At 40.0% G+C, this 15,418-nt stretch overlaps 1 protein-coding gene across 5 annotated transcripts in view; it reads right to left on the bottom strand.

Moving 5' to 3' along the window:
* The window catches only part of MAST2 (microtubule associated serine/threonine kinase 2), a 190,947-nt gene that overhangs the window by 99,142 nt on the left and 76,387 nt on the right, over positions 1-15,418 (bottom strand). For all 5 annotated transcript variants that reach the window (XM_082766145.1, XM_082766147.1, XM_082766146.1 and 2 more), the window contains one exon: positions 10,012-10,043. In XM_082766145.1, coding sequence (XP_082622271.1) covers positions 10,012-10,043 — 32 coding nt within the window. The remainder of the gene's footprint in view (positions 1-10,011; positions 10,044-15,418) is intronic.

Below are 15,418 nucleotides of genomic sequence, written 5' to 3'. Positions count from 1 at the left end.
ACACTCAGGTAGACAGGACTCCATTCTTCCCTCTGCAGGGTCTTCAACTACAAATGAACTAAAAAATGTGTACAAACGAGCAACATCAACCAACACTACAAGGTTGGAGGTAAATTACACATTACTAGGCTCTCACTTCTGTTACGTATTATTCTCTTGAACTAGAAAGCTGTTAAGTTCATAAACGGTTACACCAACACCAAACTGTTAGAAATTCCTGGTCGATACCTCTCCTTACCTCCACTGAAAAGGATGGCTGTAGCATGGACTAGACGGATTGCTCTGGGCTTGTGAGTTCAGGTAAAATACTAGAGGAGAAGTAACAAGTGCACAGTCAGCACTAAATGGGAATTTAAGGTGCTGCAGACCTGGAGCAGATGTAGGAGAGAACATGTGCGGATGAACATCACTTCCTCGGCAGTGGGAGAACAAAGGAGAGGAGATTCTGACAAGGTACCACGGTAGAAAAAAAAATAAATCAGGGTCAATATCACATCTTCTGTTTATCACTTAAATACAAAGAAAAACAGCTTTCAAAGCACAACTTATATCTTCTTAATAAATGTAGTAAACTAAGTGGACAGAAGTCACTCAATTATCATCTAAACCACAACACATTTGTCAGTCAATACAGTACCTATTCAACATTATTTTCCCACTATGAAAAATCTTCTGAACTGGAATTATCCAAATCTTTTTTTTTTTTTTTTACAGTGATTCCCAGGCTTTCTGGATCACACGGCATTGTCAAACTTTTAGTTGGGAGAAATTAACAAAGCTGCCAATGGCGCCAGTGACTTACATGAGTCATTTGTATCACAGCCTTCACAGATTGCAATTTGGGAGCCATGGTTCCATACCACAGCTACAGCAACAACAAAAATAATTAGTGAAAACATGAACCCTTAACTGGAGAACATTTAGCACTGAGAATGTCTTAAAACAACTAATTAAGCCAGAAAGCAGCACTGCAAAATGGGTTGATTCTAATTTAGCAGTGGGGAAACTGAGGCACAAAGATGTTAAGTGACCCAACCACAGCACATCCATGGTAGCATTAGGATTACAGCTGAGAAAACTGATTTCCAGCTCTGTGCTCAGCTCTGCAAACTATCCTGCTTTTGTAGAGTTAGCAGCCAACAAGTATTCTTACAAGCAGAGAGCACGGAAAATTTCTCTAAGTAGCTGTTTTTCAAGAAGCTGCAAACAGACTTGTATATAAACGTAAAGAAAGTTTTTACACCTACTGTATTGAACTATACACGATGAGATGTCCTTCACTAGAAATAAAGTAAAAGTTAACTTACAAATATTGGTATTATAAAGAAATCATGGGTAACCAAAATAATGTATTATGAAATAAACATACACTATGAAAGCCTTTTGCCCAGATTCTTATACAGGGACAAGAAAACAGGTTTTGAGTTTTCAGATAAGAGATAAGCACATACTGAATATACTCCTATGTTGAATCTGTATCAGCTGAACATACCAGCTGTAAGTTCATAACTTCAGGCTGTCACCAAGTTTTAGGGCAGTGTTGCACCACTGATGAGCTCAACCCTTCAAGGGGTTATTTGAAAAAAATTAAACTAAGTGTTTTAGTACAACCATCCCTCTGGAAAAATTATACAGCTTATTACCTGGTTTGCCTGACAAGTGACATTTTGCTTCCTAAGTGGTGATATAACCACTCTTATTTTTTCAGCACAGGGAATCCAAATAGAATAATCAATGTGACCCACAAATACATCATCTCCAGTTGGAGTCCTTTGGGCTTTGCACATAACTATGTTCCAACCACGCAACGTTACAGAAATTGCAAAAGGAAATATATTAAGTATTTAACATCTTACGATTCACCTATGATCAGTACCAGAAAATGCAAAGTTCTTAGATCTAATCCTCAAAACTCAATGCTTAAATGTACTGTGTACGTCCCTACACTCCACGTAGGGAGTCACAAACTGCACAGGGTATTGTCCACATGTATGCTCTCTGGTATCACTGCACATTCAGCCTTTTCCTTTTTAAAATTTGGACAATGCTTAACAATGCAGTCCCATGCTATGCTTACTGTGCTTATGTTTTAAAACACAGCCTAGTGCCACCATATTTTTACAACTATAACTGATTTTGATTGAGCGATGAAAGAAGTTTCTATTTATTGTACTTAAACATCAGCTTTCCCAGCAAAAGGTAAATCTGGGATGTGCTTCAGCTTTTGTTTGGTATTCAGACATGCTATATTGGAAGTCCTGAAGTCAACCATGTTTGTTAATGTTCCCTGCTTTTAATTTCCTACTGAATCCAAATACTTCTTATCAGTAAGCAACCTTTACATATTGGAAATCCTCCCCACTAGCAACCTCTGCTTAAACAGCTGATGAGCTTTACAGTCTGCAGACACAAAAGGTTAAGCCTGCCTCTTACCCTGCTCCTCCCTTCACTGTGTGACAGATTCATTTAACTTCCCCTACATATACATATAGCATTAAATATACAGCTTCCTTCATTTTAACTAGTAGAGATAATAATCAACATCATTACCAACATCATAAATAGCAATTTTCTATAGCAGATTTCAAAGCATTTCCAAAGGCTGCAGTACTAAAAAGGAATTCATTTGTAGGAATATGTGGCAATGTAAATAAAGATTTTTTTTTTTGCTTCAAATTTAAATTAAGAACACATTTGAAAACTTTAAGAAGATGGCAAAGGTAGCAAAGGTTTCATTAGAGTGGAGCCCTGTGACAGCTTTCTGGCAGATTATTAGAAGCACTTTTTATATTTATAAGAGTGATCTAACTAGAAAGACAGTTACAAACATTTAGTTTAACTAAATTAATGCTAGGTATAAAACTTAACCACAATGTACGCTATTTAAAAACATAGAAATATTGCTCTTTTTTTGGCTATACTTTATGGTAAATGCTCCACAGAAATAAAAGTTTAAAGTTCTCAAAATGAAATTTTGTGTACAGCCACATAAGCGTGACAGATAAAGTTCTAACAAATAAAAGCAACGTTTATTGGCACAGAATATTCTAGCTTGTTTTCTTCATAGTTTGCATTTGAAATGTTTAAATGAAATTTATTTTTCACAACAGTCCTTACTGGATCCGCAGAGATGGGGCTCCAAGCCTCTGTTTCCTCCGTTTCATCATTGTGCTGATGATACACTATGTTCCTTCCCAGAATAAGAGGCTTAAAGCCAGAAAGGAGAGCCCACTCTTATCACTCCAACACAGAGCAGAGAACAATCAGTGCAATCCCAAGCTCTTCGCGTACCCCCAGTGTCACAGAGACCTTAGGAGTTCGGTAATGGTCCAGATTAATCACACGGCTCGTGTCAAAAGCGTCATTATTTATATATTAAAAAAAAAAATCTTCTACAAGTCTATTTATAGCATCCAGAGAACGGAAACGAAGCCCAACAGTACGCAACGAAGGCACAGAAAAGTCAGAGAGACAAACCAACGACCTGACCTGCCAGGCAGACAGCAGTGTGCTCCTGCCACGCTTGGGCTTAGCGCTCAGCAAATCAGAGGCAAACTTTTCCTGGGCTTCAAGGAGCAGGAGCAGTCGCTCGCACCAAATCAAAAGGAAAGCGTAAAAGCCAACGGGAGCGATGGCACACTTGAAAGGATTCTGGCAGAAATCTCACATAGCAGCTGGCAACCTCACACTGCGATAGGAATAGAGTCACCGCTTCCACCCAAAGCCCTTGCAGAGTCATCCGCGGCACACGGAGCAGCTGTTCTCGACCGCCGAGCAAACACGTGAACCGGCCCTTTTCGGAAATCAATCCACTTAAGAACACGCACAACTTTATTCTTACAACATCCTCAGGCAGCTACCGGGCCACGTTTCAGCTGCAAATTTCATGGATTCTGGCACTGAAACGAGAGCAGCACAGAAGCAGCAGTCGCTGCGGCCAGGCGCTGGAGGAGGGCAGGGGCAGGGAATCGCCTTCCGTGGGATACAATGTTACTGGTACAATGCAAGTCTTGCAGTTTTTGTTTGCAAATGGTAATTGCAATCACCTCCAAATCAATACCACGCTATTACGGAAACCACCATAAAGTAATGCCAAGTGTTCCTAAACTGTTATTTGTCCAAAAGTTCACTTTCCAAATAAAATTCCCAAATATGTAACACTTTAAAGGCTCTCCAAAATACAGCAATTCTCTTAAAGACCCTATTTAGGCATGTGAAGCCCGCTGCTGCTCTGAAGCGCTCGTCAATCAAGCCAGATTGCAGATGACAGCCCTTATCTGCAGCCCCTCCCATGATTCACATCGTAGCAGGAGTGCCCCGCACAAGCTCACAACCTCTCGACAGCCACGTCCCACTCGGGAAACAAATTGTCGGTCTCAAAAGTCAACCCCAGGGTGCCCGAGTGACTTTCCTTTCTTGGGTGGTTGTCCCTTCAACACCCAGAGCCACCCCCACACCGCCTCCAAGGTAAGAAAGCGCAGCAAGCAGTCAAAAGTACAAACACGAATTTGATGTTTCTCGTGTATAATTTTATTTTACTTATTAAATGAGTATTTGGATTAAAGAGTGGAAATTTGATAACAAAAGCTGCACAAAAAACTTTTCTCGCTTTGAAATCCTTGGCAAAAACCCTCCATAAACTCATCTCTGAGATTATAACATACGCAGAACACTAAAATCCTCCATATTCACTAATTCACTTCATTTATAAAAACAACACTTCCAAATTATTTTTAAAGCCTAAGGTACAAACAGCAATGTTCCTGCAGAGTCCTGCAGGAGGAATTCGGCACGTTCCTCCTCCAGAGCCAGCCCCACATATCAGTTTAGGAGCACCGGGTTATTTTTGATCTACTGCCTGTGAGCTGCTCCAGCACAGCTCAGAGGATGGAGCAGTTGGAATATAGCACCTCTCTCTCTCCTCAACTATAAAGATATCACAGGCAGAAAGCAGTCAGCGAAGGCATTATTTCTTACTCTGTTTCCGGAGCCAAGACAGTACAGTGTGCACAAGTAGCATAACTCCTTTCCAGAACCATTTCTTTCCCCATTTCTTGTCCTCACTCGAAGCACAGTGCTTGCTCCTAGCAGGGCAATGCCATCGATCCCCAGCAGAAATGCTTACCCTCCAAGATGAACAGAAACTGGATGATATACTCCATTTCTCTGCAGATAGGGAGGAAATTCCCATGGCACCTGAGCATGGCAGGATAAAGGACATAAACCAGCATTAAAGCTCAGGGTGGGTTTTTTTCCTGCTATCAAATCTGGTGTTGTTTCCAAGGTCCAAGCATTACAGTTTAAAAAGAAACTGGTATAAAGTGGTATTCAGCACATCCTCCCAAAGCAATGCCTTGGTGTGTTTATGCGTTATTTTACCAACAAGAAGCTGGGTAAATTTAACACATTATTATGAAGAGTTGTTTAATGAAACTACAAAATGTCTAGAGCCACAGAGACTTGGTACCATCAAAAACGTGGGATTTTTTGGTGAAACAACTATTTTCACTGGATATGTTCTAGATTACAATTATTTTTAATGCTTCTTACGTCACCAAGTTCTTTGTCCCTCAGGCACGCACTTTAGAAGAAAAACTGTATTTAATACAGATGTTTGATGACAGGAAAAAAAAAATTAAAAAGTCTTGCATCTGAAATTAAAACCGGTGTCACAAGTTTACTTTGCTGAGGAAATTACTATTGATGTAGATATAAACTGGGAAAGCGATATTTTCTTTTTATAAAGTGTTATGTTTGGACAGGACAAAGATCACAGCAATCCAATCCAGTAAACCTACCTAAGAGAACACGAGGAGTTCAAACAAACCTATGCTGTTCATAAGAAACCTTTATTGAGCAGGTCAATAAAGTTCATGTTATATACAAGTGGATTTATTAAAAATGGGATAGCGAACAAGAGACCAGATGGCTCAAATGCATCCCCAACTAGATTTAGTGACTGCTGATTAGCTGGGAGGCAATCAGAAGAAATAGTGAGCTGCACTATTGTGTTGTATATCCTGCAATCACAAAGAAAATCTGCACTTTACAGCCTGCTTTCTTGGAAGTGGCGTTGCTGTTACGCACACGAGCATGAGCACTTCATCATCAGCCTCGTCTTGCTGCGCGGTCCTCACCTTTGTCTTTCAAGTCTGGAATGTCTCTAGTGCACTTCACGTGCAGGTGCACATCAAAACCATCTGAAAGCTGCATCCATCGGTACAAAAACTCATCTCTGTACACACCGTGGCACCAAAACAAAAAACAAAAAACAAAAAACAGAGCAGGGTAATGGCTGCAAGTAATTAAACCGCTTCCGCTAATAGGAAGGAGATCAAAGTTTGGGTCTATCGCTTTGCATTCACTGTTTGATATTAAAGAAAATATTCATAAATGGTAATTATTTTTTGTGAACAAAGCACCAGAAAAACATAGCCAATACATTTATATGCATAATTTATTAAAGGAAAACTTTGAACTCAGATTATTGAGCCACACCAGAGACAGAATGCAACTACTTGTTCCTCTTCTAATACTTGCATTATTCAACCTCTTTGCAGCCTACAGCTCAGTTGGGCATTATTTCTTTTAGTGTTTTAAACGTGCTTAAAGTCTGTGTGTTTCTGTGGAAGGTTATACTGACAACAAATTGGTATCTAGATAATCAGGCATTCCTCTTAATGTCATCCTGCGCACAGTTCCCCCATCTTACTCACCCTGTGGTTATTATTTTAAGATTAGACTGCAACACCTCCAAGGGCAAAACCATCTTTTTACGTTGGGTTTGTGTTCCCTTCTGCTCATATGGAAGAAGAACTGCTAATCAAGAGACTTCACAAGCTCCATCCAACCATTCATTTGGTTCTGCTTTTACACATAACCTTCTTTATGTGGGAAAATTCCTCATTCTCTCCTGCCAAAATACTGAGATATCTCACTCCTCTTCTCTTTCTTTGTGCACGCAAGAGTAGGAACACTGTCCATGCCTACAATCAATTCCTGCACAAAACCAGAGTCAACTAATACAGACCCAGATAAATATGAAGCCACAAGTCAAATAAAGAAAAAGAAGTGTTGTCAGGAAGAGCTCGCTGCTCAGCATTGGTGAGGCCACACCTGGGGTACTGCATCCAGTTCTAGGCCCCCAGTACAAGAGAGAGACAAACACGCACTGGAGAGAATCCGACACAGGGCCACCAAGAGGACAAAAAGACTGAAGCACGTCTCCTGTGACAAGAGGCTGAGCGAGATGGGACTGCTCAGCCTGGAGGAGGCTCAGGGGGATCTTATTAATGTCTATAAATACCTGAAGGGAGGGGGCAAAGAAGACAGAGTCTTCTTTCTTCTGCTCTTGTCCTTAGTGCCCAGTGCCAGGACAAGAGGGAACAAACTGGAACACAGGAGGCTCTGTCTACACATCAGGAAGCACTTCTTCACTGCGTGGGTGAGGGAGCACTGGCACGGGTTGCCCAGAGAGGCTGTGGAGTCTCCGTCCTTGGAGATCTTCAAAAGCTACCCAGACGTGGTCCTGAGCAGCCTGCTCTGAGTCGCCCTGCTTGAGCAGGGGGTTGGACCACCCAGCCTCCAGGGTTCCAACATCAACCCTTCTGTGATTCTGTGAATAATCAAGTCTTCCTTCCACTTCTGGTTTGCTGGGAAATAATGACTTCCTCCCCAGATGTGATCTTTTTACAGTAGTTAATGTATCCCAGCCTCCTGACTAGCGCACAGAGAAATGCTGAGTGCCTATATATTTCTATATAATACAATTAGTCCTGAACTGCTACAAAGGCTGGAGTTTCTGCAGAAAATGGATGCACCTCTTGAGGATTTCTGGCTCCAAGCCAGAGGCTTCATCCATCTGTCAATTTCTGCTTCTCCTCCTGTCAGTGAAGCAAAGTCAATGAACGACAGTCAATGACTCAGGACCTAGCTACATCCATAAATATCCCTATCATTAGCCACAGTAGAATACCTTTTCAAAATAAATTTTGTTTTCAGAATTTATTTTTCATATGATGTTCACTATTAAGTTGATTCAAGCAGAAGAAAAGCCTCCAAAAGAACTGAGAAATGCCGACAGTATGTATTTTAAGTGCACATTATTAGACCACCCTTTTCGACAGAATGGTTGAATAAATTCATAAATATGTTTATTTTATTTATATATACACACATACACCATAATTATTGCCTTTTTTGATATAATTTTCTACAATTCCTGATTCAAAGACTAACAGTGGATTTTTTTAAATCAAATACTCTAATACTGGAATATCTGAATCAACTCCATAGGACCTGCTTCAACGAGCCCATATGCTTATCATCAACACAAATATGCATAAGCCACAATGCACTACTGACTTCTGAAATAGTTATACTTTTCAAACAAACAAAAAAAAATCATTTGGTAGAATTGACAACAGAATCTATGATTCCAGAAAATACAAATAATCAACTAGATAACAAGTTCAACTAACCGAATACATTTCAATTCTCCCTAGACTTTTAGTCTCACTAGTAGCTGCAACCTTGTTTAAAATTTATAGCCTGGATCTTCCCGACACAGGTTGCTGAATTTCTTCACATAATGATGGCTTAAAAGGCATTAACTTGTGGAAGAAAACTAAAGTATAGTAATAAAAACTAAAGGTGTTAAATCAGTGTAGAAAGAAAACATTCAGTCATTCAGTTTAGTTACTACTAAATAAAATGTTACACATCTGAAGGATTTCATTTACATCTCAAATATTTCAAAGGTAAGTGTATGTGTAGTTCAGTGTCATACCCACCTCCAAACTTGAATGAGGGAAGGGAAAATCTCTGGCATCGTCAATTTCAATTCCAAAACTTTTGTTATAAAAATATCTAAGTTATATTAAATAAACAAACAAAAACCCTGTTGGTAACTCACTACTCCAGCAATTTTTCAAAGCACCTTCACAATCTTAAACTCCTGAACATCATCATTCTTACAAATCTAGTAAATATAGCTAAACCAGCCTTTAAGGCATGCTGATATATAAATAAATAAATAAATAAAAGCTATCAGTGTTTCATGTTCTTTACCTAACTCACTGAGTGTTTCACCACTGTCATGTGAACTAAGTAAAAAGGTTTGGTCATACCCCATTTAAAAGAAAAAAAAAAAGCCCTTTTGATCCGTTGTATTGTTCAGCACTGAATTACTGGCACTACACAGCATTTTCCAAATGCTGCCTCTTATACAAAGGAGAGAGCTCACATTAAAAGATTGAAAGTTTTTTCTCATTAAAACCAGAAACCTGAGGAAGAAAGGTTATATGCTTTTGTGAGCTTTGTCTAGTATACAAGCTTTGGGAAGCAATTTTAAATCATAATGCAACAGCAGCCAGTTCAAATGCCTTCTCTTTTATACAATGCAATCAATAATGCAATTTGTTCCACCACAAATCTGTAAGTATAGTAAAGGCTAAGTTCTCCTACTATCACTGAAACATTCGCTAAAATTTTTAAGCACCATGTACTAGAACAGAAAAAATATATATATATTTGTTTAAACTTAATTTTAAAAGCCTACTTTTTCCAACATTTGCTACTTTATTAAAATATCTCGATTACACTGACTGCTCCACAAACACCTGACCCAGGAATACGTATGGGGATTTCTGTCCACTTGGACTGTTTGAAGAGCAGCAATCGAAGTTGTCCTCATCACATAAATAATAAGTGACTGCCGTGGAGTCACTTGAGGGATGTCAGTGCAAGCAACACTCAACACCACAGCTACTTCCATATGGGGGTCAACTGAAGCTGGTAATTACAAGTAAGCTTACACTACTCCTATCTTTCCTACTATACTTAAGGAAATGAGCAGGGGTTTAATCTCTGAGAAATGCAAGCTGTTGCCATGTGTATGACTGATTCTGTCAGAGGAAAGAGAGTTAGCTGCCTGTTTATATGACTTCCACAAGGGAACAGCTATATGTGTTCAAAACAAAGAAGCATCAAATAAAGAATAGCTCTACTTACAAGCTTCCTCTTCTAGGTAGACTGAGCTCCTTCTGGAAAACAGAAAGAAAACGGAGAGTTAATTTTACATGCTAGTACGTATTACCCACCTACATATCAGCGAATGGACAACGCCTTGAGAAAACAGCGGTTTGCACCCAAGCAGCAGGATCGAGGGAAGCCTTGGGCTTTCAAGGCAAGGGTTTCACTTTGTGCTGTGATTCTGTGTAAGCCAGCAGCAACCCGGCTGCAAGCCCTGGCAGCCAGCAGCCCGCAGCAGCCCGCGGCCCGGCGCCACCAGGTGGCAGCAGGCGGCCGCGGGCGGCAGGGGGCAGCGGGAGCGCGGCGGGGTCCCGGAGCCCTCCCTCAGCCAAACCCGGGGCGAGGAGAAAATCAGTCCCTTTCCTTGTCAGTCCCCTCGGAAAGCCAGTGCAGGCTGTGCCTGTGCCGTGCCAGCGGTGGGCAGGGGGCAGGACGCCTGAATGAGGCCTTAGAGGCGGCCCCAGGCAGGTTCTGGGGCTGCTGAATTTCGGCTTTTCGCACCAAAATGACAAGTACGGGGCCAAGTTCAGTTCCTGGCTTCCAGGGTGCTGACCTAAGTGATGTATTTTTCTTCCCCCAAAAGAAAAAAAAATATATATATATATATTTATTTTTTTTTTCCACTGAATATTGAAGACAGTCAATGGAAAAAAATCCATAAAATTTGGTAACCACTTCTCCATGTTTAGATACGGCATTGACGTAGATTTAAATGATTAATAAGGCTACTGACAAACCATCAGTACTGCTTTGCTAAGTCATATACAGGACACCAGTTCGAGTTTTTCAAAGGTACCAAAAATTCACAGCTACTAGAACTAAAAAAAAAAAAAAAAAAAGTCCAAAAACCTGCTCCTCTTATTTTCCAGTCTGAGTTCTCTAAAGTTGGAGATTTCGTTGCAGCTTAACAGCACCGAGCAAATTTCATGTGTGAATTATCACAAGCCTGACAGCTTACAGCATCAAGAAATAAATTCCTGTCATCAGACAAACTTGTCAAGATCTAATCAAAACATTTCAAGTATGTAAGATAATAAATCATTAGCATCGATAACAGGTTGTATGTTTTATATTCTGAAAGGTACTGCTTCCACTCTCATTTGTTCGAAAGAATTAAAGTTTCCAACTGTGAAGTCTACATGGCGATGACTGCTCCCTGCCACTGCAAATGGAGAAATCCATATCATTATTCTGTGCCTTACACTGTGCTATGTTTATGTACACTAGACATGCATATATATGTATTATCTCTCCTGCACCATGTGGGCAGATGTTTTTCATTTATCCCCTTTAAAGAAGACCTAGCAGAACAAAGGTGCCTAGCAGGGCGTGCCTCTTGGAGCCAAACGCTGTGCTTCCATTTCTTCCCAAACAACCTGCCCCAGAAATTCTCCAACTGGATGCACTCAGCTCTGAAATTTCACGGTACTGGCTGAAAAAGGAAAACAACGACCTTTAAGTCTCTGTATCTGCCTTCTAATTTTTGAGCCTTTAGGTTCATGTTTACAAGCTGTGCTCTGGTCATGAGGGCTGAAAGAGATAATACTCCTTTGTAGCAGCGAGGCTCCAGTAATTGGGACTCTGACATACAGACAAAATACCACAGGAATCCTCATCCAGTAATTGGAGTGGACGAGCCTTTTCTTTCCTCTACTGCACATTTGTTTTACTCGCATGATAAAAGCTTTAATACTCCCTCTATTATAGCTGCTTCTGGAATAAATATACACAAGGTTAAAAGAAGGATTTGGGCTATGGTCATGAAATCATCTTTTTGAAATCTGTGATCAACTGAGTTTCCAAATAAAGAAGAAAAAGTACCACCAGATGACATCTCAATGCGAGTGAACTATTATTCTATCCATGTAGCAATCGTTTTCACTCCATACCCCCACCTTGACAAATACAGTGCAGCTGTGGGATCAATAGGCAGTAGTTCAAATTTAATACCTCTGTGCTCTAGACAACAAACAGCACAATCAAAGCAATCAATTTTTATACCTGTTGTTCCACTATGCCTCATCTCACATTAGTCTTAAAATCCCCTTCAAAAGCCCTGCCAGCCATGCACCAAGCTGTGCCCACTGCCCCAGCATTTTCCCTTCCCTCTGGAGAAGCACCAAGCCTGCACCCTCCCAGCTCTTCACCTCCTTTTGCTTCTCCAAAGCAGATCTGGTAGCAACACTGCTTATATCCTCTGAATTAAATCGTGAAATGGTGGAACTGAGGCCAAAGCATCAGAGCTGGAAATTGCATGATAGTGAGCACCAGAATTATCAGCTTTGCTCCTCCTGAATCACCAGTGAGTTGGTGTCTACAAAAGACACCTCTCAGCAAAGAAGATGACAGACAATGCCTGGAGGTGGCAACAAGGAGGGAGCAGACCACAGTCAGAACTGATGCCCTGGTTCAGGACGCTTCCTAGGGGCTGCTGCCTCTCAGGAGAGCATCACAGATCTCCAAGGCAGGAGTGGACAAGGAAAACGCATACCAGGGAAGAGGACGTGTTCACATGGGGGAGACTCAGCTGGATCTTGAGATGGCTTAACAGTTTAATGCGTGCAACGGGACCAATTGAGAGTTGAAATCTAAAAATGATGGGGTAATTGCAAATATGTGAAGTAGCTCTACAAAAACGCTGATTAAATAATTACGCAAAATATAAGAGAAAAGTCCAACCGCATTTCACAACTACCCTATAAAAGCAAAATTCTGCTCAGAAGCAGTTTTATAATACAGACCAACTGTTTTAGATACTAAATGATGAGGGAGGAGGTGTGATTTGACTGGCTTCCACCCACTCCACAGAGGAGTCTGGCATTACATGTCCCTACATCCTTTAAAAATAAATCCTATTTAAAGACATAAGATAAAAGAGAGCTGAGCTGTGATCGCTTGGTCCAAAAAGCTATTTACAAGGTGCAGATGTAACCCCTTAAGTAAACATGCTATTTAATCCTAAAGGCATTTCCATACTGGAGCACCCTTCCAGTGAGAACAACACATGAACATTGGGGATTTCGGCTGGCCTTTTCCACCAGCACACCCGCTTCCCTCAGCACTTCATCTGCCTGCCCTTGTACACATCACCAATATTACTCCAGCCTGCCTCTTTGCCACCTGCCCTGTAGGTTAACAAAATAACCCTCTAAGTAGAGCCTCGCTTCTTATATTTGACTTACACGCAGTGATATATAGCATAGGAATATTTTAAAACATTGTTCCACTTTATTCACAAGGAAGTTTTGGAAGTGGGAACAAATAACCACTTTCACAGATCCTACGTCACTAAAAAATAAGAAGCATATTAAATCTTGCAGTGCCCAAACGACAACAACAGGCTGTTCTGAGTTAATCTTTGCATCAGTTCCGTATTTCAAGGCACAGTTATTAAACATGCAACCTGATCTCTACATGACAAAAGAAGCAGAAGATTTTCCAACACCTAGTTAAAAATGAATCTTGGGAAAGAAATAAGGCATCACAGAATTATCAAAAGCTGGGTCTGATACCCTCCTTCAAAAGAGTTCCTTATATTTGTTTCCTCCTATCTTACCATCTCAAATAATGTAGATATAAAACCTGTTAGAGGCTGTAACACACTGCAGTTCAGGTTTCACAATAAAACTAGATCCTCATTGTCACTGTTATTTTTCAGGCAGCAAGCCTGAAGCTAAAACAGAAAATATATTCGCCATTTTAAGAGGTTTTTTTTGTTTACATAATATATAGTTTAGTGTATATATCCGAAAATGTATTCTATAGTGACCTCTTGTATACAGAAACTGTTTTAAAACAAAATTGTTTCACAGAACAGAACGAGTGCTGGCTTTTTGCATACATTTATATGCACCATGTAAATGGAACTAAAGTCTGGAAATCTATTTGTTCATTGACCTACAAGACAACCCATATCTTTTAAACAGATATGTTATAAAAGCGTGAAGAAAACAGGAGCCCATCACTCAAAATTGTCACTTTCTCTCAATCTTGTAATTTGTCCTTGAATATGTAACTGCACATATGGCACAGACCCACAGGCAAAGTTGGATGCTGGAGCCTGCACTGATGGCAGCTTAAATGTAGTCCTTTCAAATTACAGCGAGGCCCACCGCTACCTTCAGGATGTTCCGTATTTTTGCCAGAGCAGACAGCATGATTCCTGAGATTCCCTTTGACCTTGGCTTTCTTGCCTGGTAGCTCACTATCATACCAGTTGGGACAATAGGCAAATATTTTTACAGCTCTAACAGTAAATACATTTCAGTTAATAAGTTAATATTTCACAGATGATGAAATTCCACTGACACTCATTGACCTAGTACCATGCACTCATGTTTTAATTTTTTTTTTTCCTTTGCTGACTATGTTTGCTTTAGGGTATCTACCAACCAGCAGGGGATTAATTAAATCTCTTTCTATACATAACCATTTGCATTACAGAAATGATATAATGAGGGTTAGAATCTCCAGTTCTGATGGAAAATACAACCTGGCCAGGCAAGGACAAACTGTAATCCATCCATCAGATTAACAGGAAAGAATTTTTCATGGTGATTAAAAATAAACCACCCCACGCTAAGCTTCTCTTTCTCCTATCAGAATCTGTCAAGAAAAATAATTTCCTTCCTTTTACCATATCATTGTAAATGGTTATTGAAACCAGTATTTCTCGGTTTCTCTCTCATGTAATGATTACATCTAAAATTGTTTGCCAAACTCATCAGCAAAGAATTTCAAACAGTAACGCTAAAACCGTATCTGTATTGAACATCAGATCAACCTATGAAATACACTGCAGATATTATTTTCTATCATATATTGTCTTTTTAGAAACTAAATTCAGAAACATGTTGTTAAATCATCTGCTTAACTACAGATATTTAAAATACAGAAAATGAATACCCAAACACTTTCTACTATCATTCAAAATATAGGGAGGGCACTGAATTTAATTCCCAGATTCTTTTCAACCCAGTACAGAATTTATACATGGAACTGCACAAATCCTGAACTGCCAAGCTGGTGGTACACATCTTCCCATATTCCCAGTACTAGTCAAACCTCCTGGAATGGCCCTTTCCTAAGAAATCTCACCTTCATGGCCACAGATGCCAGATCCTTCAGGACAATGTGCACGGCACTAGAACAGTTACTGGTATACCTGTTCACCCAGGGCTATTTTAAAATACCCTACAAATTCAAAGGAAACAAAACATATTCTTTGGATTAGTTCCCTACCTCAACAGAAGTTATCTGTCAGTAGAAATATCATTTACAAAGCACATTAACACATAAAAACAACTGTGGGGGGAAAAAAACACACACAGCTGTGTGGCTGACAGATGACACCCCATTTCTCTAAATAAACACTTTATATCAGTCT

The sequence above is a fragment of the Aythya marila genome (genome assembly GCF_965140915.1).
Source record: "Aythya marila genome assembly, chromosome: 8".
Classification (NCBI taxonomy): Eukaryota; Metazoa; Chordata; class Aves; order Anseriformes; family Anatidae; genus Aythya; species Aythya marila.
This window is presented reverse-complemented; position numbering and strand designations above follow the sequence as displayed.